The sequence below is a fragment of the Argopecten irradians genome, chromosome 16, assembly GCF_041381155.1.
Source record: "Argopecten irradians isolate NY chromosome 16, Ai_NY, whole genome shotgun sequence".
Classification (NCBI taxonomy): Eukaryota; Metazoa; Mollusca; class Bivalvia; order Pectinida; family Pectinidae; genus Argopecten; species Argopecten irradians.
Genome location: NC_091149.1, coordinates 20,892,500 through 20,918,039, shown reverse-complemented (window position 1 = coordinate 20,918,039; position 25,540 = coordinate 20,892,500). Strand labels below are relative to the sequence as shown.

Genomic DNA, 25,540 nt, shown 5'->3' with positions numbered 1-25,540 from the left:
TAGGTCTATAATAATTAAATATAAGTCACAAATAATCCTGAAACAGAAAATTATCTTAATTTGACATACATGTAAATCAATAAAGTATGTTTAAATATATGAAAATTACAACAATCCTGAAACACGAAATTATTTTTAATTTATTATTTTCAAATATTTGTAAAACATTTTTATACACATAACACTGAAACAGAAAAGTATTGTAAGTTCCCACACATGCAATATAAAGGACAAAACATATGATTATATATATAATTCAAAATATCAACATTTAAAAAATGGTCGTCGGATGGCATGGAACTGTGTCTGAAGTCCTGAGTCATTGAAATGAACACGATCATGAAGGTAGTCATCTGGATAAGTCACTCGTAGTTTGAGGCAGTTGAGTTTCTTCATCATCAGTCGGTTGATCTTGTTGCGTTGTTTCTGGAAAGAGGTAAGTGTCAAGCCTGGGGATTTGTCGAAGTTGGCACGTGGAGGGATTTCTACAAAGTACACCGTCTTGACTCCTGTGGCATGCAAGTCATCTTGTAGTCTCTGTAGTGTATGAAATATGTCGTCGGGGGATGAAGTTGCTGAGATGTCATTTCCTCCGAGTTGAATAACCACAGTATCTGGCTTGTAGTTTATCAGGTCCATCAGTGGTTGACTTGGAATGGAATCCGCTCGCATGCCGCCTTTGCCAAAAAATCTGACTTTGCCAGGAACCTGTATCCAAAAAATTACATATAATTAATTATATAAATATCATATATGGCACATATATTTTAATTTCAATTGATTTTGACCTATATCAAAAAAATAAATTTTCTAAGTGAAGCGTTCTTCATTTCATTATTATTATTGTTATCAAAATTCATCTGTTATGCTACATTATAACAAGATTCTTACCTAAGGTCAGCATTGCAGTATTTTTCCAGACGAGTAACATAGCTGCTACCGAAGACTGCAAACTTGGCCATAGTTGCTTTAAGTTAAGATTTGTATATGTAGACAGAAGTTCAGAGAATGAACATGAATTGGAAACGGTTCATTTTATACTCGAAACCATAGGCAGGTGATCTGTAATCATCATTAATTACCTCTGTTTTCATAAGCTAAGGCTGGTATGAAGCAGTGTTCACTAAGACAACTTGCTGAACAGGTAATCAGCATTAATTACCTGTATTTATCCTAATGATAATGATATGAAGCAGTGTTCACCTATACCATTACAATTATTTTCAAATACACAAGACAGTTATCAGTTTTACTTTAGTTATAACAGATAAAAAAATATTAAAATAATAAAAAATAAATGTAGAACTTTTAGCCATATTAAATGTTTCCAGACTCAACGACGAGGACGTAGTTCTACACCGAGTCCATTTTTTTAATTTATATTACTGTTCAAATGACATGGAAATAACAATTTATTACAAAATATACTAATATCATCAATATGCAACTCCCATGCATAACCATGCCCTAACAAATGTTTGCCCTATCCTACCTATTTATGTGAGCTAGCCACAAGGGTGTGGAAAATGTCCAAAGGTACGCGATGCAGTCCCCATAATTGCACTCTTGCAGTCTAGCTCTGTTAAATTATGCATGGTATGTATGGGAATTGGATATCAGGGATTTTTTTTAAAATAAACAACCATTTTCAAACAACCTTTATTAAGAAATCTAAAATGTTACAATTTTTCAATATATTATTAACAAACAAATGTATTTAATTTAAATCATTTATTTTATTACAAAGCATACATTTTTAAATAAAAATTCTCAAACAACAGAAATATTTACAAAACATCCGAGCATGGATACGCACAAGGCGGGCTGCAGATGTGAACCTATAACTATGAAAAAAGCACTAATTAAAAATGTTTAAGAAACATCCGAGCATGGATACGCACAAGGCGGGCTGCAGATGTGAACCTATAACTATGAAAAAGGCACTAATTAAAAATGTTTAAAAACATGAAAAAAGCACTAATAAATATCTTCATTGAGTGTGTTTGGCACGTTTGTTATTTATTGTTGTTGTTTTTGAATTTCTAACTCTTTTGATCTGGCCAGGTTTTTTGGCAACTTTAGCTGTAAGCGGTATGTTTGAAGTGCCATCTGTTGATGTGACATGTTTTTTGTCTTCAGGTACAAATTTTATAAATTTCTGCATTTGTCTTTGGCGCGCTTCTGAGCCCATACCCAACCAAACTGTATGGGCTATGCGTAAAGAGGATGAATCTGGGGTCAGTTCAAAATTACCCCTTCTATGGAGGGAACCTCTGATGTCAATAATTTGTGTCTCATTTATTTCCTGTAATCTCCTTATTCTGGTAATTTTGATATTTGCCAATTACCTAACAGTTTTATTTTGTTGTTCATGCTTTCGCAATTGTTATTTTTCCAAAACATGGGAATGGAGGGAATTTCTAATCTTGGCATGAACACATGATGCAATAATACTGGGAGCAACTTTTCACACAGATATTTTCCCCCTAAAGCTCCATAGATTTTAACAATTTCCTTTTGTTTTTCAAGGAACATTATACGCGTGTCAACAGAAAGTATGCCTTCATTGCCAAAAAGACTGGATAACAACTTTCTTTTTGTTTGCTCTGGAATTTCAGTTTTATCAAAATTTCTTTTTGCATTTTCTTCCAAATGCCGAGTGCACAAAATGTGTTTAGAATCTGGGAAAGAAGTTTGGATGGCATTTACAAGTGCCTTTTCTTCATCTGTACCAAAAACTATTTTATTGGTAGGGAAGCCAAACCCTAAAACTGATCTTAGTTGTGACGAAAAATCACAATAACTTGAATATGACCCATCCCAATGAAGATATGTAGGCCCAAGAATGATTGGAGAGGTAGACACACCTTTTCTTATAAGATTGGTATTTTGAAAAACAATGCAAGTGACAAAAAACATGCACCTAAATTAAATGTCCTATCAATGCCGAGTACATTGCCTGTCAAAACCGCATTTTTCAAAAGTTCAATTTGTTCATCAGTGTAACAGAGGATGCTCGGTGGTTTGCTGTTGTTGTTTGTTATAACACTTTTGATGAATGGATGGTTTTCTAGCTGGTTTAAAATTGTCTGAACTTCATCAGCAGTATTTTTAACATACATGTCAGGCCTATCTTTTTTTGTTTGTGTTATATTTGGCATTGTCGATTACTTTTTTACTGATGGGGTTCTCAATGTCTATCTCATTTACTCTTTTCTGAATATGTACTGGTTTTAGGTTATGTTTTATGCCATCTTGGATTACTTTTTTCTGCTCTTCATTTGTCCTTACGTATTCTTGGGTTGTGTATTTTGCATTACCGTGTATCATGTTACCGGGAAATTTGCCTATGTATTCTACAACCTGTGTAGATAGCATGTCTGGGATGTTATGAAACCAACTGATACGGCGTTGATAAGTTTTGTCTTTTTTCAGTTTAGCGTAATATCTTTTCACTATCAAAATTTCATCGAGCATAGGTTGGGGCTCAAGAGGGGTGTGTTTTCCTTTAATTATCCTACCATAAATACCCTGCTTTTTCACTATAGATACCAAATCGCCACCATCCTCAATACAAAAATTCACTGGTTTTTAATGATGGTTTTAACCAAACACCACAATCATCTGTAAAGTCACCTTTATTCCCTGCATTGCGTTTGATTACAAAAAACTGATTTTCTTTCAGCCCAGAAGGAATTTGGCTACAGTCTGTTTGACTAGTTTTCACTAATCCAAACAAAAAAAACTGTCCAATATTAACTGAATTGTGAGAACTTACCTGTATAAGCTGTAAGATCTGATGATGAAGTTGCTTGTATACCACCTATATTTATACCTACCTTCTTATTCTAATTAATTCTTCCAAGCTGTTTATGGTTGTAAATTGTAATTTTACCATACCTGTGAAAATGTTTCACATGTGTACAGTGTTTAACTACCCCAAGCTGCTAATAGAAATAATTGTGAACCTAATTTAACACCACTTACTACAATTCGATAATAGTACTCAGATAATTATGATAATTACCTGAGAATCATTTACCATAATTACTTCTATGTATCTGAGCCCATGATCAAAATATAATTAACATAACATCACTGTCATAATTAGCAAAGGTTTACCAATCATAATTACCCGAGTACTTATCAATAATTATAAAACTTATATGAACAGATTTAACAATTTAAAAATACCTTAATTACCTGAACATCAGTTACCTGTAAAATCTGCTCATCTATGTTTCCCCACATGCGAGTTACAGAATTAGGTGAGAAATATTGCTTAATTAATCAATGGATAACTAGTTGTGCCACACCCCCTACATTGGATTTGACAAGTTGTCCCTGCATATAATAGATAATGGGGTATAACAATGGAAAAAACAAACTATTTTGTAAATATATTCCATAGATTTTGCTATGGCGTGCAAAAACTCCTATGGCGTACCTATGGCGTATTTTAGTGTGACCGTCTTGTACAGAAGTTGAATGATAACGGGTTGCCTCCCAATCAGATTACTGTATGCATGTATTAATAAATATTCTTGTACGTTAAATAATAACAAAAATGTGTGTTTTAATGCAGACTTAAGAAAATACATCCCATCACAAATATTTCGGTACAGTAGGGCTACTGTAACTTTTTTACGAATCACTTGCATATTTTTGCATTTTTTTATCCTTTCAGATTTCCTGACACAAGAACATCCAGAGTATTAACAATTATTCGAAAATAAACTCAAACCAACATAGGACGATCTCAAGAACATTGTCGAACGCGCACTCAGAGCAGATCGGTCAGCCAGCAAACAATCCATCATCCGGCCCCCGGCCATCATCACTAGTGTCACCAAACGGCGATGTTCAACTTCAAAGCGTATCAAACAGACCACCATTACCAAACACACTCCCGTCATTGTTTTCGGGGCCCATTATAGGTGGATCTTTCACAATTAACATCAAAAACAAGTCCGTGTATACTTGTAAGAAACGCCAAAGGCCAAGGGTGCTTTACTCCGACAGTGACACGGACTAGAGTGGGTTGAACAATCCGCGCGGGAAAATTACGTCACATGCCGAGGCCACACAACTGTTAAATTTGCGCGCATATAGTCCCCGGTCAATTTGATTTAAAGAGAACGAAATGACTGGGTTTCGGATATCAAATACATTTACTTATCATTATTTTATAGAAATATTTGTGTATTATCAATTATTAAAGTAATAAAAAATAATTACGAAATTGAATGTTTTGCATATTAATTAGTTTCTGTATCATACAGGTTATATCACTGGTGGAGGTGATATCGTGTACGCCGTCCCCGAGGGACGGCGTACACGAAATCGCCTTCACCGTTTAAAAAATCAATGTAAATCAAACGTTCAAAAGACTCTGGTTGTGATGGTGGAGGTGATTTCGTGTACGCCGTTCCCGATACCGTACCCGATCCCCGTACCAGGAATAATGTTTATTACATATTACTCGACAATAAAACAAGCTACGATAATAATTTTGGTACGGTTTGATCTGGAATCCAATTTTACATCACTGTGTCAAATATCAACGCACAATTTTCTTTATTTTTCTCATAATTGCAAATATTCGTTTTTCAAGAGGTGATTTCTTGTACGCCGCAATCAACCGTGAAATTTCATTAATTTTGATGCATACTAGCTATTTAAAGGCTTTTCATAATATTTGTTGTATTCTTGTAATCAATTATGCATATATGATTGATATTGCAAAAGAATTTTAAAGATTTCAGTAGTTACATATGAAAAATCTTGCTTTTATCATGTATCACGGCGATGGCGTACAAGCAGTCTCAAGATCCACGAACCCGTACCACGGGAGCTAACTCTAGTATACTTATATACAGTTGTATGTAGAACCTTACATGTATGCAACGACGAGGACGTGGTTCTAATCAGAGTCCATTTTTTATTTACATTTTGGTATAATGTGCTTATTTAAAATTTATAGTTATAATCTAATAGTTGTTTTATTTAAATGTCTTATAATTAAGTATTCACATTTATTGTTATAATGAACTATATCTTTTAAAATGATTTAAATGATAAGGTGAAAATTCCCACGCGTACAATGATTAAAGTTACATGGTAATTAATTAGTTAAAGAGACAATTCACTCAGGCAAATTCTTTTACATAACCAATAAGCAAACTATAGCATAAATGTATTGTTCTACATTTCTTATGAAACATATAACGTAAAACATTGACAAATTCCACAACATTGTTAAGTATTTTAATTAATATCGTTGAAATATCATATCGTTGATCAATACGATTAAGCAGGTACAATATTAACTCTGTACCCATACCCAAGCCAAAGTCACGCACGTTAAACAAATGAACTACATAACCACTGAGAAGGTGATAAAATGATTTTTAGGCAAGACAATTCACCTAATAAGGTAAACACACTACTGTCAGAGCGATTTGAGCAGTTCTAGTCAAAAGTTGCATTACTTTACGAGCAAGGGACAGGGTTCGGCATACAAGAAGTTCGACCACAGTGTGTAATGGCGGACAGCGAGCAAGTTTGAATATTTCACACACGTGTCACCACTATAGGCGTTTCAGGCATACCACAGTAAAACTGACTGATGTAATTTCCATTAGAAGTTGTTTTATCTGATATATATACAAATTTTAATGTTCTCTTAGACTGAATTGTCCCTTTAATGACGATGATGTGGTCAAGCCATAGAGGTGAAATTCACACATGTTAACACTATTAACAATTACGGACCGTCGTTCTTGGTCGCATCATCAGCTTGGGTAATTTTATGTAATGGATAATTTCCGAAAACCTGTCCATTATTAGAGAGAAGGCGAGGTACAATCCATTCTCTCTAATAATGGACAGTTTGAGGAATTTATCCTACTTAAAACCCATCATACCACTACTCACTACCTTGCGTACCCTGTTTGAGAAATGGGACATCCCATTTCAGGAATTGCACAAGTGTTCACTCACCTGTGACAAATAATGGACTAACAATGTTGAGATGCATGCACAGTCATTTAGTTTTACACCTTTGGAGGTACAACAGTGTTTTTGAACATGTCGGATAGTGATATTTTCCTTACTCGGCCATCATTTACATGTAGGGATGTACGCAGCTGTGATTCAGATTGTTTGCCTGTTTGAAGTGACCTATTTATTCGCACAAGGACAGGTGCATTGTCTAACTTTACATCAAATACATACAAGAAAGGTGAGTTTTCGCTACAATTTAAACATAACTGTTTTTTCCTAAAAAAAATCTACCATACGCATGTTATAGATATGATAAAAAAACAAATCTGATTGCTATGATAGCATTGCACTGGTATACGATGAAACCTGTCTAATCCGACACCACGTGGGTGCAACATGTTTGGTCAGATTATTCAGGGTGTAGGAAAGTCAGATACTGTTGTATACTATTGTTGCTATTGTTGAATACGGAACAGTTACAGATAGGATATAGGGAAAGCAGGTGTCAGATTAGACAGGTTTCGCTCTTAAGTATATTATGTTTAACCATAATCATCAGATTATATGTTATAAGGGTTGTGAGATATCTGATCTAAAAGACTGCATATTATCCCACCTCAGTCAAGAATCTAGAGTTCCTATTCCTCGTCAATTACAAGTTTTAAAAAGATGTAACAAATAATAATGCAAGAATCTAATTAAGTTTTTTTTATTTTCAGAACAGTAACAGCTAGGAAGGGGAAGTAATAATTTCGATGGAGGAGTGAACTTAAATGTAAAATTTTGGATAGTCAAATAAACATGTTTGGTTTTCCATACAGCAGCGTTTTTTCCTTTGTTCAAAATAGACTGTCCATTATTTTGGGGAATAATGGACAGGGGCCCTATAATAATGGACAGTGAGTTACATAATGGACTCCTAGGTGTCCATTATGTAATATAATGGTCATATACAACAAAGGAAACTTTACTAGCTGGGTTTTAAATTATAATTGGATAAGTATTAACGCTTCAAAGAAACATTGTTGGGAGTCAAGTGTCGCATCATCAGCTTGGGTAATTATATATGATTAACTATTCACGCTTCAAAGAAGGATGAAGTCCCATTAATTAATGCATCGTTGTTTTAAGTTTAAGTGACAAGATTTAACAAACAACCAATGAAATTTCTTAAAAGCAGTGAATACGTGTTCATATCACTATAAATAGGAGCACGAACTTAGAGATTCTGATTCTAGCTTTTGGGAGGGCAGGATCGGAATCAGGCTAGAAATTTCTTTCTCTTGGACATTAGAATTGAGATCTAACATATATACTTCAGCTTGTTATTGGGAGTCAAGTGTCGCATCATCAGCTTGGGTAATTATATATGATTAACTATTCACGCTTCAAAGAAGGATGAAGTCCCATTAATTAATGCATCGTTGTTTTAAGTTTAAGTGACAAGATTTAACAAACAACCAATGAAATTGCTTAAAAGCAGTGAATACGTGTTCATATCACTATAAATAGGAGCACGAACTTAGAGATTCTGATTCTAGCTTTTGGGAGGGCAGGATCGGAATCAGGCTAGAAATTTCTTTCTCTTGGACATTAGAATTGAGATCTAACATATATACTTCAGCTTGTTTATCTGTCTGACAGTGTACACCACAGATCAGTTATCTGTCTGTGGTGTACTGTTTTCACTTTTTGTCCTGATGACTGAAGAGAGTAGCGAAAACGGAAGAGAGGGGGGATCTTGCTCATCGGTTTTAACTTCACTATCCGTTTATCCGATTACCGTCCCCATTAACAGCTAATGGTCTATTAAGTCCCATGTATGCGCGGTGTGTTTTTGCGTACTGTTTTCACTTTTTGTCTTCTGTATGAAAAAATGGAAGAGCCGCGCCGAAGTACTGAACAAGCAAACGGACAGATACGGGGGATCAACTAGCTCAAGCAGGGAGCAGAAACTGAAGATAGACTTTGGGGGTAACAGCACCCCAGATAACAGGGGCGTAATCAACTAAAGTCCATGATGAATTAGATTAAAATTTAAATGAGATAAATAAGGCCTAAATTACGCCTCTTACGATGCAATAGGGGCAGCAGGTACAAAAACAACCCAGAAGGAGGAGCTTCGATATTGAACAGGACCAGATGTCTTGTATATCAACCACGGAAACAGAAGATGAAAAGATTCTGAGTGGCAGCTAGCCAGGAGGAAACCAAAGAAACGTAAGTTCAACTCGTCTCCCTAGAACAACACTGTTGTAAAGAGAGACGAGTTTGTAGTAATAATAACTTCCAGGCAGTGTCAAATAAGTGAAAAACACCCGATAAAAATACAGAATGCTATCACTGAGGCCTCAGGGACTGGGCCAGTAAAAGAAATCAAAGCATTAGGTAGTGGGGGGGCTGCTTGTAGTGTGTAGAGACAAGATACAGCAGTCAAATATTTTAAAGCTCAATAAAATGTGTGACGTCACAGTACATGGGAAAATACCGACATCCCAGGACAGCTCTGAGGGTGTCATATACGGGTTTAGCAGAGACGGCCTTCATCTGAGCTTTCCGGGTACAGATAGGGTCGTCAACGATTTACTCTCCTGAATATCTGGCATCCGTTCCCCTACGTATACGCAGACCACTATGCAGACCACTACCGAGACTCCTAACCAGACCACTACCGAGACTCCTAACCAGACCACTACCGAGACTCCTACCTAGACCACTACCGAGACTCCTACCGAGACCACTACCGAGACTCCTACGCAGACCACTACCGAGACTACTACCCAGACCACTACCGAGTTACTACCCAGACCACTACCGAGACCACTACCGAGACTCCTACCCAGACCACTACCGAGACTCCTACCGAGACCACTACCGAGACTCCTACGCAGACCACTACCGAGACTACTACCCAGACCACTACCGAGCCTACTACCGAGACTCCTACCCAGACCACTACCGAGACCACTACCCAGACTCCTACCGAGACCACTACCGAGACTCCTACCGAGACCACTACCGAGACTCCTACGCAGACCACTACCGAGCCTACTACCCAGACCACTACCGAGACCACTACCGAGACTCCTACCCAGACCCCTATTCAGACTCCTTTTCTTGATGCCTTGTTATTAGTACCCACTGAAAAGACACAAGATAATCCCGAGGTCCCAACGAGCTTTTCATTTCACGATGACCCAGATAGTTTAGTAGGTAATGTAAAACAAAAGGGTCATTTGCCAGCTTCACTAGAAATGCAGATTTCATTAGCGTATGGGGAAGATAGAAAATCAGTTAAAACTATTGTTCCAAATATCCAGCAACAAACAAATGGGGTAGATTGTGGGGTTTTCGCTATTGCAAACTTAGTTGAATACTGCTTTAACGGTATAATGGGGTTACTAGAAGCAAATTATGATACAGACTGTATGAGACAACATCTAGTTAATTGCATTTCAGAAGGGGTTTTCTTAAAATTTCCTAAGAAACAAATTAAATCCAGAAAGAAAAACAAAATCCATATTTAGTCTTCGACATCTTCATGGATTGTGAGGCAATTGGTTGTCATCTCTCCAATGTTTTCGACGATATGGTTACGTGTGATGCAGGTTGTAACAGATGGTTCCACAATAGATGCGTTTCTGACGATTCCAACTTGCATTTTTCTAGGGATAGCTTTATTTGGAAATGTAGCAAATGTACCTAATCATACTCTTAGTAAAGCAAAACAGCTCGTAATAAAATAAATAAAACAATTAAGGATTAACCTATTACTTTGTTACAGATACAGAAACAGTGGCAATATTGTAAAATATTTATAAATAAACGTCAAATAACTTAAGATTGTAATAAGTTAGTTATTGAATAGACAATTCAAAATAAGTAGGACGATATAACATAAAAATAAAATAAAAATGGACACATAGTAGAACCCCGTCCTCGTCGTTGAGTCTGGAAACATATATACATAGGTTAGGTACACAGTGTATATGGCTAAGAATTCTACAATCAATTAGAGTTAGCTCCCGTGGTACGGGTTCGGGGATCTTGAGACTGCTTGTACGCCATCGCCGTGATACATGATAAAGGCAAGATTTTGCATATGTAACTACTGAAATCTTTAAAATTCTTTTGCAATATCAATCATATATGCATAATTGATTACAAGAATACAACAAATATTATGAAAAGCCTTGAAATAGATAGTATGCATCAAAATTAATGAAATTTCACGGTTGATTGCGGCATACAAGAAATCACCTCTTGGAAAACTAATTTTTGCAATTATGAGAAAAAGAAATCAAATTGTACGTTGATATTTGACACAGTGATGTAAAATTGGATTCCAAATATAACCATACCACAATTATTATCGTAGCTTGTTTTATTGTCGAGTAATGTGTAATAAACCTAATTCCTGGTACGGGGATCGGGTACGGTATCGGGGACGGCGTACACGAAATCACCTCCACCTATATCACTACGCCTAATTTGCATACGGAACTCTAGCAAAAAAACGTGGGCCTATTGTCACGAAAAACATTGTGATAGAAACAGGTCACACCACTCGCAACTATTGGATATTGAATTAATTTCCCTCTCGTGAATTATTTTTTAAAAGTTACAAAAGACACTCGCTAAAGCTCGTGTCTTTTGTAACTTTAAAAAAATAATTCACTCGAGTGAAATAAATTCAAAATCCAATAGCAGCTCGTTGTGTAACCTCTATATATATATGTGTGTAGCTTTGTTTTAACATAACTTTTAATAAATTTACATATGGTTCATATTTGGTCTCTAGTAGCAGTACTCGAATGAAACACAATTGGTTACTCGTCCTTAACGTGCTTCCATTTTCTCGCTTTAGCGAGGCTCAACACGTCACTTCTTTGTATATTTTGAATGGATCCCCTGCGGCATCATCGTCATTCACTGTGTGATGTCGCATGTACAAGGACTATATCTCTCTCCACAACAGGCTCTCCTTTGCTTGTAAAAAAATGCAATCCTCAAACTGATCAACCCACTCGCTCAAGCAGCCGTTTACCATGTGCTGTTTTCTGACTGGGATGGTCTACTCGAAACCCCTGACAAATGAACCGAGACAGTGTCCTTACTGACTTTTGCACCGTGAAAGCCACACATTCCTTCATCACTTCTACAGGCATCGTATATATACCTTTTACGCCCTTGTCTATTGCCGACATGTGACTGGCTGTCTCCCATTCAACCGTTTTCAACCATATACCGTATTTCGTAGGATTGATCGGTTGCTCCCTGCCCCTCATAAAGTATACCCTGATGTCCACCACGGTAAGGACCGTACTTGCTATGGAAGCGAGACACGATTACAAAATGATTTCCCGATATCCTCCACGATTTCATCCTCTCGCTTTCCACATTTGCACGGCAGCAATCTCCGCTTCGGCTTCGTCTTGCAGGCTCATTATTTTCCCCATTGCTCCAGACTTAACGATGTACTTGTAACAATCAATGAAAGATCGGGTTAGTTCTACGTATAATCGAATAAACGCAAAAGTAATTTAAAAAGTTGAAAATGTTAGATTACATACCTTTATAATCAACCGGCTGAAGCCTATTCTGTTCATCTGGTAGCAACTTCTTAATTTTCACCCTCAATTCGTTGTTGTATACTCCCGTACACACGTACACATTTTCACTTATCTCTATCAATGCCATGATTCTAACTGAGCGAAAACCTCGACTTCCATATACCCAAATACACTGTTAATGACCTCCTAATTTGGTCAACGACGACGACTCATTATCGCACGCGGGCATCCTCAAGTACGTTTTATTGCATCATTAGTTCTGTTGTGTCATCCGTTTCTTTATCATTGTTGACCACTTGATGACCTCGTACCTTAATCGTCTTGCATCACACTTTTTTGCGTCATTGTTCCTAGCAAGGGTTTGTATATGGGGGTATCGGATGTACTCTTCTACTAAGTCCCAATATACGTAGCTGTTAAGTTGTCTTTAAGTAATCACAATCAGTTACAAGAATATACAATGTTCTCTCTGCATAAAATGTTTACTTAAGTCAGGTAAGTTATTACTGAGACCAACTGTGAAGGTTGGAAAAGAAATATATAAAAAAACAATAACAATGAATACAAACCGAAACGATACAAGACCCGATCGACTTCGCACGAGAAAATCAGAGAAAAAATATGTTAACGGCTATAGAAATTATGTAGGCCTATATACGAAACGCTAATTGTCGGTTTCAAAATGGCAGGGGTATTTACAAGACTTTTGACCGTACGATTTCATACGGTTATCTGCACGGAATAATGTCATATTACACGTCTTTCATCTTTATTCTAGGCCGCTGGTACAGTATTCGATCATTGTATATGTTTGTGAATAAAAAACGTACTGAAAAGCTACGTATACGGGGCCAATAACATATTACTTACTACTAAGAATCTTACCGGTAGTATCTTTTACACGATTGCACGAACCTGTAAGTAGAGCTGTTATCGTAGAGAAAATGTGCATCGCGATATCGTCACGATAATGTCGCGATTTTGCTGAGTAAAATATAAAAGGAATTTATGGAAATATAAGTCATGTTTGGGGGACCAATCATGAAAGTACAATATAGAGTGTAATTTGTAAATAAATAAAATGAAACATTCATCAAAACGAACATTTATTTGTGATACTTTTAATTAGTTGTTTGTTTACAAGTCAATCAGATTCTGTCCGTGTCCGACAGTGCAATGTTTTTGTTTAAGAAAATCAATTTGTCAACATTGTCTTCGGACAAGCTAGCCCAATTGTTTGTTAATGTGTTCCCTGCGCAGCTAAAGATCCTCTCTGACGGCACGCTTGTTGCCGGAACATACAGATATTGTTTAACATACACAGAAAGATTCTGGTAGATGATTGCCCGATCTTTCCACCATTGCAACGGATCGGAGTTTGTGTCAGGTGGTGATCTAGTGTTCTCTGATATGTACCTTTCTATTTCCTGACGAATTATTTGTTCTTGTGTCAGGGATTTACGTTCATGTCTGATAAATAATATGTCACCAAGAAAATCTTGAAAAGTTGACGTGGTATCCATCTTCACACGTTTTGGTTCAGGCTCCGATTCGCGGTCAGGCGAGTGATTGACAGTGTCTAGCTGAGGTAGTGGGGGCATGGCCTCGGCTCCTGATTGGCTATCGGTACTAGTGTTGTCGTTTGGTTCAACTTTCACCTTCAAATCACGAGTGATCATTTCCATTGTTTCGCCGTCGATAAAAATGTCATGAAATTGCGGATCCAGTAATTTACACGTGTTGAATAACCGACTTCATCTGACTGATACCAAGTGTTGAAGTCTGTCAACATTTCATTTTTAGCCCACCATCATCAGATGGTGGGCTATTCAAATCGCCTTTCGTCCGTGGTCCGTCGTCCGTCCGTCCTTCCGTCCGTCCGTCCGTCCTTCCGTCCGTCCGTCCGTCCGTTAACAATTCTTGTTACCGCTATTTCTCTAAAAGTACTGAAGGGATCTTTCTCAAATTTCATATGTAGGTTCCCCTAGGACCCTAGTTGTGCATATTGTATTTTGGGACTGATCGGTCAACAAGATGGCCGCCAGGCAGCCATCTTGGATTTTGATAGTTAAAGTTTGTTACCGCTATTTCTCAGAAAGTACTGAAGGGATCTTTCTCAAATTTCATATGTAGGTTCCCCTAGGACCCTAGTTGTGCATATTGCATTTTGGGACTGATCGGTCAACAAGATGGCCGACCAGCCGCCATCTTGGATTTTGATAGTTAAAGTTTGTTATGGCTAATTCTCAAAAAGTACTAAAGGGAATGTTCTCAAATTTCATATGTAGGTTCCCCTAGGACCCTAGTAGTGCATATTGCATTTTTGGACTGATCGGTCAACAAGATGGCCGCCAGGTAGCCATCTTGGATTTTGATAGATAAAGTTTGTTACCGCTATTTCTCAGAAAGTATTGAAGGGATTGTTTCTCAAATTTCATATGTAGGTTCCTTTATGACCCTAGTTCTGCATATTACATTTTGGGACTGATCGGTCAACAAGATGGCCGACCAGCAGTCATCTTGGATTTTGATAGTTAAAGTTTGTTACCGCTATTTCTCAGAAAGTACTGAAGGGATCTTTTTTCAAGTTTCATATGTAGGTTCCCTTAGGACCAAAGATGTGCATATTGCATTTTGGGACTGATCGGTCAACAAGATTGCCGACCAGCCGCCATCTTGGATTTTGATAGTTAAAGTTTGTTACCGCTATTTCTCAGAAAGTACTGAAGGGATTGTTCTCAAATTTCATATGTAGGTTCCCCTAGGACCCTAGTTGTGCATATTGCATTTTGGGACTGATCGGTCAACAAGATGGCCGACAGGCGGCCATCTTGGATTTTGATAGTTAAAGTTTGTTACCGCTATTTCTCAGAAAGTACTGAAGGGATCTTTCTCAAATTTCATATGTAGGTTCCCCTAGGACCCCAGTTGTGCATATTGCATTTTGGGACTGATCGGTTAACAACATGGCCGCCAGGTAGCCATCTTGGATTTTGATAGTTAAAGTTTGTTACCGCTATTTCTCAGAAAGCACTGAAGGGATCTTTCTCAAATTTCATATGTAGGTTCCCCTAGGACCCCAGTTGTGCATATTGCATTTTTGGACTGATCGGTCAACAAGATGGTTGACCAGTGGCCATCTTGGATTTTGATAGATAAAGTTTGTTACCGCTATTTCTCAGAAAGTATTGAAGGGATTGTTCTCAAATTTCATATGTAGGTTCCTTTATGACCCTAGTTCTGCATATTACATTTTGGGACTGATCGGTCAACAAGATGGCCGACCAGCAGTCATCTTGGATTTTGATAGTTAAAGTTTGTTACCGCTATTTCTCAGAAAGTATTGAAGGGATTGTTCTCAAATTTCATATGTAGGTTCCCCTAGGACCCTAGTTGTGCCTATTGCATTTTGTGACCACCATCTTGGATTTTGATAGTTTAAAGTTTGAAAAGCAGAAAAAAGAAGTGTAAGTTTGAAAAGCAGAGAAAAGATCCCTCTTTCATTTGTCAGACATAGATCAATCTTTGGTGGGCGCCAAGATCCCTCTGGGATCTCTTGTTCATGTTTGCAATGATCTTAGAATCATCCTCACACGGTTGTAAGATAGCAGCGATTTTTTTCAACATCAGAACCATAATTGATGCTGTGGGGGTTTTTTCCGCGGACACGTACTTTGTGACGCTATCAAAGGGTTTCAACAATTTGATCGCTTGGTTGATAATGTTCATTTATGTAGCTGTGAACACCATGCTCCTATCATCCTGTTTCCCACTGAAATACAACATTGCGGAAACAGCAGGTTCTTGTTCCACGAAACGGGAAAGCATGTTGAGCATAGAATTCTATCGAGTTTCCAAATCAATCAGGAGTTTATGCTGGGGGATTTCGAGCTTTTTTTGTTTCTCTCGTAGTTGCTGTGCCGATATATGGCTCCTACGGAAGTGGGAAAATAGTTTTCGGACTTTTGCTGTTAGTTTTGAAATATTTTGAAGTTTAAGTCTCTTTTTCACCACTAGATTTAAACAATGCCCTAAACATCCCATATGAGGCCAGCCTAAGTGCGTTGAAAATACACTCATCATATTAGCTGCTTGATCAGAAACTGCAAATGGGTCACGTAATCCCCATTCCTCAACTGAATTCGTGAGCATTATTTTCTCCAGTGTGACTTTCGTGAACAGTTCTTGTTAACAACACATTTGAGTTGAGCTTAAAATCATCATCTATGAAATGTACAGTTATAGTCAAATAAGGATCACCACTCGCACTGCTTGTCACCAGTCATAGCATGTCGAGGAGAGCTTGCTAGTTTCAGTTGCAAAGCCGACTTTGTATTCTCATACTTCAGAAAGGATATATTTATCAACGATATGTCCTCGGCTGGGTATTTTATATTTTGGCTCTATTTGATGCAACATTGATTTAAATCCCTCTCCCTCTACGATAGTGATAGGCTTCAAATCTCCAACAATAAAACTGACGATTCCATTTGTGATAGACACTGCCCGCTGACTTTCGATTGGAAAACACTGCTTTCTGTCCAACACATTAGATAAGGTAGGTTGAAAACAAGCTCCTGTATTTTTCCTTGCAGCTGAATTTTGAGGATATCGGATGGTGTAATGATAACAGTTTAAGTGTCCATTTAAGTTCGTTGTATTGACTCTGTATTTTACAGCTGCTTTACACACACGACAAATGGCAGACTTCTCATCCTTGTAACCCCCTTCATTATCCTTTTCAAAACCAAAATACTTCCAAACATCAGAAGTATTCCTTGACCAGAAATTTAAGAGATCATCGGCAGACATCTATGATTAAAATGACACTTTTTTGACCTGGCTGCAGCAGACAAGCCCCTTTAACTGAAGTGGTATGACCCATATTGTATGCAGTAGACAGATACCCGCGACTGCAGACATTTAAATAGAGGAGACAGGTTTAGGCTAAAGTGGACTAGTCCAACCGACTTTTCACACAAGGTGATACGATCGCGACCACACTACACAGTACACAATGTTTAACTGTGTTGCTATTTAAGTAAACATTGACTGATTTACCAATATTCGGCGAGATGCTTTCAAACATTGTTTAACTAAGTTGTCAACTTGTAATCAGTTTCCTTTCCAACTAACACATGATGGGTTACGGCTGACGACGATATCGTAGATACATGTATAAGTTTTTTTATCGATATCGTCTTCTCTTCTCTACAATCATGATATATGTTACATGCCAATATATGATAACAGCTCTACCTGTAAGATACCTTAAAATTTAAAAGGCACCAGAGGCCTGTGCTATGTGCTTTTTGATGCCAAATTTTATCGAATTGATTTTCAATTTCGTAAAAACGATATTTAATTCTTATCGTGTTTTCTAGCAAAATTATCGAAATTTGAAGCAGAAATTCAGTTATCCTACCCACCACACCCCCTGATGTCGAGGATGATGTCTGGAAAAGAAGAGAAAAAGAGTCTCACAAAATACAGCCAGACGTACATTGAAATATTATTGTTCACCAATGAAATGTTTGGACAATTATAACGAAATCCGGTATATCTTGTTTTATTATAATGAGAGTATTAACTTATACATGTATTCTGACCCGAAGGGTCAGGATGACCTATAGTCATCATGCACCGTCCATAGGCATCTGTCGTCCGCCGTGTGTAAACTTTTCATTAAAACGACTTCTTCTCAATAACTATAAGGGCCAGAGTACTCATATTTGGCCTGTAGCATGCTGGGATAAAGGACTACCAAAGTTATGAAAATTAATGACATTGCCCTACTTTCAAGGTCACAGGGGTCAAAAAGGTTGAAATCTTTGAACGACTTCTCCTAAATAACTATAAGGCCCAGAGTACTCATATTTGGCCTGTAGCATGCTGGGATGAAGATCTACCAATGTTGTAAAAATGATTGACCTTGACCTACTTTCATGGTCACAGTGGTAAAATAGGCTGAAATCTTTGAACGAGTTCTCAATAACCATAAAGCCTAGTGTACTCATATTTGGCCTGTAGCATGCTGGGATGAAGAGCTACCAAAGTTGTGAAAATAAATGACCTTGATTTACTTTAAAGGTCACAGGGGTCAAAAAGGCTGAAATCTTTGAACGACCTATCCTAAACTAGAACACTGACACGTCAGAAAGGGCCCCGCTATGTGTCTGACGTGCTTAAGTGGAAAAGTAGTATTTTGACAACGAATTCTTCCGTGTTAGCTATATGTTGCTAATAAATAATTAATGTCAACATTAATTGGGAAACCGATGATGGTACATTATTATAATTCTTTGGAAAAAGTCTTCCAAGTATTTAACTTGAATCCTGATTCCAAGCTAACATTACATTAAGAGCATACAAATTAACTCAAATACCCCTTTTAAACAAGGTAAACCTCATAGTTTGCTAAAGAAACACATAACAAATGTGAAAGGAAAGAGGGAAAGGAGGGAAGAGAAACTTTAATGCACCTGTTTTGGGAATGCTGTCATGTACAATCTTTTTTATCATCTTTTTTATACCTTTTAAGAACAAAATACCAATTAGAAGTGCCTAGGACTCCAATTATTATGTTTCTTGGAATTTTGGACAATGAATATGAAAATGTGATCAATTTTTTATTCCTAATGATGAAATATTATGTATACATGTGTAAATTGAAAAAGAAAATCCCTACAATTAGAGATTGGAAAACAAATATTTTTCATTGTAGAAATGTAGAAATGTATGGGTTACACACTTATTCAAATAAGAAACAAATTACTATAAATCAAAAGTGGAACTTTATTGATAGACTTTTAGATTAATTATTAAAGTTAAGAAATTGGCATTTGTTTATGATGTCGTAACTAATAAGGCAATGTCATTAAAATAAAGTTGTTCTTCATTGTTTTTCTATTAAACTCCAATATTACAATATATTTATAGCTGGTTATGCATGGATGGAACTACATTGAAAATATTGGTACTATGTAATATATATATATTTTTTTTTCTTTCTGAAAGTCTTTTGAGTGTCGTTTCTTTACATATATTGATATTCATGAAAAACTTCTTTTTTCACATTTTAGATTTACTTAGAGAATAGAGTCAATAAATTACCTAAATAATAAGTGTTCTCCTTTAACCATATTGCTAACTAAGACCGTTTTTCGATTTTCAACCAATTTTGCTTACATTGCTATATCTTTCATGAAAATAATGTAGACCTCTTGTGTACAAATAAGCTCACTCTTTATAGATACAGCTCTTTTTATTGTAATTAAAATTGTGTATGACATGAATGTGACATCAAAAAATTGAAAATAAAAAAAAAAAAAAAAAAAAATAAAACTATTACAGAATGTGAAAGGAAGGGAATAAAGGTCTTGCTCAAATACTTTAATCATGTAAAAGGTTTTTTTCCATAAGAGTTGTATCTGCAAATAAACTCTGTGGAATGGTATATCTTTTCTTTGTCTCTGGAAAAACTTACTTCAGGATAAATTCTGAAAAAAATATCAAGTTAGATGAAACTGTTCTAAGTGAATATTGTATACTAGTTCATAGTAAATGATATTTCTTACTCATCACATAAGATCTACAAATATTTGCTTGTGGTCACTGTAGTAGGTGCATAGTTGTATAACTTGTGAATGAGGAATGTCTCTAATCCAAACGTGATCAATGTGGGACCCACTGCGATGTGTAGGAACAATTGTGATTTGGGAAAATCCAGCCCTCTCTAGGAAGTTCAATGTTGTGTTTGTGGAGATTCGAAGATCTATGTTAAAGTCACCTCCTATGATAGATGAAAAGTGAGACATCTGTAAGAAGTTCCTGATGATGGTCTGGACTTCCGAAGTTGGTGTCCTTGGGGGACAATAAAGGAGCAATAATGAACATGTAAAGGTGCTGTTTGGTTTCAATATTGTAACTGCAACAGCATCAATAGTGGGGGTAGGAATGTTACGTGTAGCACACACAGCTGCTCCACCACCATAACCAACCGTTCTTCCAGTAGAGACCACTTTGGAGAACCCCATAATGCTTAGTTTGTCATGTTTTTGCCATGTTTCTGTTAATGCCAGAACATCACATGTGTTGATGTATGGATCCTTCTCGACATCCTGTTTGTGTTTTTGTCCTAAATTGTTTGCGTTGAAAAAGCAGATCCGTACATTATCTTTGTTTGCCAGTTTATCGGAAGAAAAGATGGCTGCTTTTTCATTTCCTAGGCGAGTCATTTCTTCAGAAACGCTGTTATCTTTCTTAATAGCATCTGCATTGAAATCCAGGAGAAAAAGTCCCCTTAATGACGTTATGCGACTAAAGGCAACATAAGCCTGACCTTTTGTCCTTAGTCTTTTGAATGAAATGACAACATTATCCAGAGTCTGTCCTTGCACTTTGTGAATTGTACAAGCCCAACACAGAACGACAAGGAATTGTATGCGAGTGATTTCTGGAGATGTATCAGACCTTCCAGCATTTTGTTTTACTTCTACTGGGAGAATAGGAACACCATCTTTGTAGGATTGAAGTGATATCTTTGATGACTGACGAGCTAGTCTTCCAATATTTCTGTTGTCAAACTTCACGATGAGGGTCTTTGGCATTGGTGATGATTGTTCATTGTGCAGAATATCAAGGATAATTCCAGTAGCACCATTGACTAGTCCATCAGCTACATCAAGATTTTCTTAACCAACATTATCCTTGCGTTCTTGCAAAGTCTTAAATGGTGACAGAGACCTCCAACAACTTAAGAGCAGTCATAGTTTTTTCAACACCCTAGGGTATTTAGTAATAGCCACTATATCCACTTTTTCCTCAGGCTGTGCATTCAACAGTGATGAGTTGTGGGATTCAACATCTGCGCGAGTGGGGAAAATATGTAATGCTGTTTTGGGATAGTGCTCACTTGCTCTAGAAATTATCTTTGACTTCAGTACTTCAATGTCATCTGAAGAATGGTCAGCGGTGCGCAACCTCTTCAGCATTTGCGCAAAATTGAAGTCTCCTTTGTGTCGCATAATTTCAGTTAGCTCCACCAAGCTAAAGTTGTTTTCCCACAACCCTGCAAGGAGTACTGACAATTCTTCAGAGTCCACTCGTTCGGAATCTGCCATTTCGGTGTCAAACAGTTTGTGCTGTTGAACTGGTGGAAGCTGGTAAAAATATCCTACTGCAAGGATACTAACACCTCCAAACAGTGTTCCACTTCCATCTGTTCCTTTAGCTTCTTGTAGGCGTTTGTGAATATGAGTAAACATGGTCCTCCCTACCATGGAAATTTCATCTATAACCAGTATTTTCAGTTGTGACATCGTAGTCCTAAATGTTGCCAGTAAAGAAGGATTGGATCTAAGTGAGTAGTACCTACCACGATGTTTTGAATTTGTAATATCCAAATGGAGGGCAGCATGGAGTGTAGTACCACCAATGTTATATGATGCTGTTCCTGTTGGGCTGGTCAACAAAATAACTGGACTATCTGGATTTTCACCAGGTTCCTGTAAAATTCTTGAAGCCTGATGGTAAATTGCCTTAATGAGTTGACTCTTTCCTGTACCAGCACCACCTGTGACAAAGAGGTGAAAAGGATGAGGTCTATGATCTTTGGTTGAAACTGTGTCCTTGCACCAATTAATAACATGATCAAAGACTGTCCTTTGCTTCTCATTCAAACTGTGGATGATGTCACGTAACTGGTCATCCTTTAAGGCATTTGGTTTTGTTGTAGCTGCAAGCATGACAGGTCTCCTAGATACTTTAATGTGCTTGCAATTTTTGTCGTTTTCTTCATTTATACATCTGACATCATCAGACATCCTCTGTTCATGCTCAGCATCCAATAAATCCCATGCATGCTGCGATGGCCCGTTTTCACTGAAGTTTTGTAATGCATCTGCAACCAACTCACTGTGACGTTCCATCTGATCCTTTGTTGCCATAACTGTTTCCTGCACTTTCTCAAACTTGTTCCCATATGGGAAATCACAGTCAGGATATTTCAGTTCATCTTCATTCCTCCAAGGAAGAAACAGCATTAATTGCTGATGGTAAAATTTTTCTGACTCTTTGTTGTCAGAGAATACATGGTACCTTGGTGTTGCAGGGCTTGTCCGTTTCTTCATTACAGATTCACCATCCATTAAAACAATTTTCTTTGGAAGCTCCAAGTCCAGACTTGCATCCTGATCTCGATTGCTGTCCTGAGGAGAAACTGTTTCATACCAAGCAGAAAACTCCCAAAGACATATATTTTCAAGTAACGGATGGGGAGGTCTCATTTGATATTTATCCACAATTCCAATAGAGAATATACCAGTGTCATCATCTTCCAGTGAATCCAGCACTGGCTGGGGCTTGAGAATTCCAATGCGGTCCTCTGGCAAATATGTTGGTACCCAAACCATTTTTGTACTGCTTCGCTTTAAGGGAATACTAAGAAGACGATAGGCTGCCTCTTGAGCACTGATTTCCCGATTGCTCAGGTACACATTCCCAACTTTTCTGAGTCTGGCTTTTACATCTGCATCTCTTAGTTCCTTTGCTGCTTCCTTCAGCATTTGAGACAATTCCCGTTCATCCTTTGTCACATATGAGGCGATGTAAGAAATACAGGCATAAGGATCACAAACAAATTGAATATCCATGTTTGCTTTCCAGGTTTCCAAAATGTTTTTGTTATAATTGTTAATATTCATAGCATTTGTGTTCCTTTTATGCACAACAGATTTTCCCGATTTTGAATAACTTAGAGCTTTATAATATTCCTGCTCCTGTACCTCGGCAAGTGCTAAAAGTTGTATCAAGGTAAGATCTTCCACGTTGACAGTATCATCAGCCAACACTGAATTGACTCTGGATAGTACATCCTTTGCACGAGTTCCAAAAACTGGGTCCTCTTCTCCATCTACTGGTTGTGAAATAAGAGTTCTATCACTGGGTGGTTTTGGATAATGAAATCGACAAAGATTCCCTTTTTTGTTGCATGCCACTGAGTGGGTATGTTTCTGCTTACTCATAACTGCACTGTACAGTGTATCATCTTCAGGTGGAATATCACAAGTGATGTAACTATCTATCCAAGAACAAATTTCAGATTCTGATGATGAATTCAAATCTGGGCTATTTTCCACCCATAAAACTGCATGACAATGAGGAGACCCACGTAACTGAAACTCTGTTCTTTGGAAATAGTATGTGACTTTTCCTAGTGGTGCAGATGATGATTGAATAACATTTTTGAAAAATGATTGCAGACGGTGGTCAAATTGTCTGGCAGCAACCACAGGATTTTGCCTAAGCCATTTACATTTATCTTCGTATGACATTTTCTTGATGTCCTCTTCACTGAATACTATGCCATGCTGTAGTCCTAAAGCTTGAATTGATTGTGGCCATTCCAAATCTGCGCACGACAATGTAAGGAACCATGTGAAGACACCCTTTGCTCTTACCATTGCAAGGAGTTCATATTGTGCATGTTGCCAATATGAAGGAGAGCCTCTGACTTGCTGCAGGAACTGAAAGGCCTGGTCTTTTACAAATATGTCAGCAAGGAATTCTGGATCTCTTAGCTGTCCGACTGTGACTTCTTGCCGCCTGGCCTTACGGAGGGCTACATTAATTGAGGTTTGTATCTGTTCCTTTTCACAAACATTTAATGCATAAAACAAATAGGGTACAAATGATGCAAATCTGTTATCCAGGTTTGTAATTCTCTGAATAAAATACTTCTTTGCAGTTAGTTTTGTTTTTCTTGACATCCTTTCATTATCCCCATACAATGAATGAAGACCATCAGGAAAAAGTTGGGGAAATGCTAATGATTCTGACTGCTTGTCTAAAAATGGATCTAGTGGCATCTTTCCTTCTCCAGGAGCCATGGCGTACTCCTTTTGTGATGAAACAATGGGATTTGTTGGATGCAGGCAAGTATCATATTGAACTCCTCTGACCTTTTCTTGTGGATCCTGTTTCACTGACTCAACCGATTGTTTGTCCGAGGTACTTTCACCGGCATTTTCCACATTGTTGCTATGTTGTTCACAGCTATCAGAGCTGCCATGATGATTTGACTTCTCTAACTGGTTTTCATGGATGCATTCCACATCTGTAGAACATTATTGTCCATTGTCTTTGTCACTGATGTTGTTATCATCCTTCACAAATAAAGAAGTCCATAAATCACTTGTCTTCTTCCTGGAAGCGTTGTAACCAGTCAGCTGTAACATTGATGTTTTTATATAGTTCATTGTTTTTCACAAGCCAGTTGAGAGCATTTATCACATAATTCGGTCGAATATTCTGATGCAGATGGTGTCCCTTGTAAGATGCCTTTCTTTTCAACTTTAAGGGAATTATACCCGATTGATCAGGGGTCCTAGGAAGTGATGCACATACACTTTCAGTGTCAATTGGAACATTGACAAATGATCCAATTATTCCCTTTTGACGTCCTCTTGGAAGGTTGAGCAGTTTGAAAAATATTATCCTTTGAGAAATGAGAATACTTTCCAATTCCCCTAAATCTTTCAACTCCTTAGGAATTTCCAGCAGTTTGAGGTTGTTTGAAGTAGCCATAGCCGGCATCTTACTTTTCACTAAACTTGTATGGCAACTTGTACAGATGTATCTCATATTGTCAAATGATAGCTTATCAGTCAAACACTCATGTAGAAGGGTTTCATCCTCATACTTGCTTGCATGGACAACTTGAACACTTGTTCTGTACCATGTTCTATGGCAGCAACAACAAAAGTAGACAGGGAAATCTTGCAAGGATTTTTTGAAACTATTCTTGAAGTCGAAGGATGAAGACTGCCTTTTTGTTGCTTATTCATACTTTCTGTGATCTTTATTTGCCTTTTAGTCTGTTCATCCAGTTGACTTCGCTTACTTTGTCTGCTTGTTGTGTTCTTGTGCTTGATGCTTTCCTTTTTCTGTTCATCCAGTTGACT

General features: G+C 37.4%; 2 protein-coding genes and 2 pseudogenes across 2 annotated transcripts; 1 reads left to right on the top strand and 3 right to left on the bottom strand.

Annotated features, from left to right (window-relative positions):
* Positions 1–264: 264 nt before the first annotated feature.
* On the bottom strand, positions 265–962 carry LOC138310088 (uncharacterized; annotated as a pseudogene).
* Positions 963–2,316: 1,354 nt separating this feature from the next.
* LOC138310087 (uncharacterized) lies at positions 2,317–4,045 on the bottom strand (annotated as a pseudogene).
* A 5,594-nt stretch (positions 4,046–9,639) lies between these two features.
* Positions 9,640–10,815, top strand: LOC138310085 (integumentary mucin A.1-like). Its single transcript, XM_069251225.1, is given in 3 exon segments — positions 9,640–9,813; positions 9,849–10,392; positions 10,790–10,815. Coding segments are annotated over 3 exon segments (744 nt in total).
* Positions 10,816–20,158: 9,343 nt separating this feature from the next.
* LOC138310084 (uncharacterized) lies at positions 20,159–25,172 on the bottom strand. Its single transcript, XM_069251224.1, has 3 exons — positions 25,094–25,172; positions 21,493–24,693; positions 20,159–21,255 (listed from the first exon to the last, which is right to left on the bottom strand). Exons 1-3 carry the CDS (start codon positions 25,170–25,172, stop codon positions 20,159–20,161), a joined length of 4,377 nt encoding a protein of 1,458 aa, XP_069107325.1.
* Between the last annotated feature and the right edge of the window lie 368 nt (positions 25,173–25,540).

Bases quoted from the DNA above. Each gene is read 5' to 3' on its own strand.
- LOC138310084 (XM_069251224.1), bottom strand. From the start codon at position 25,172: ATGCCGGCTATGGCTACTTCAAACAACCTCAAACTGCTGGAAATTCCT. The intron at 24,694-25,093 runs GTATTCTCATTT...AATGTTCTACAG, and splicing joins AGATTTAGGGGAATTGGAAA to ATGTGGAATGCATCCATGAA. The intron at 21,256-21,492 runs GTGAGCACTATC...ATCTTGATGTAG, and splicing joins AAAGATAATTTCTAGAGCAA to CTGATGGACTAGTCAATGGT.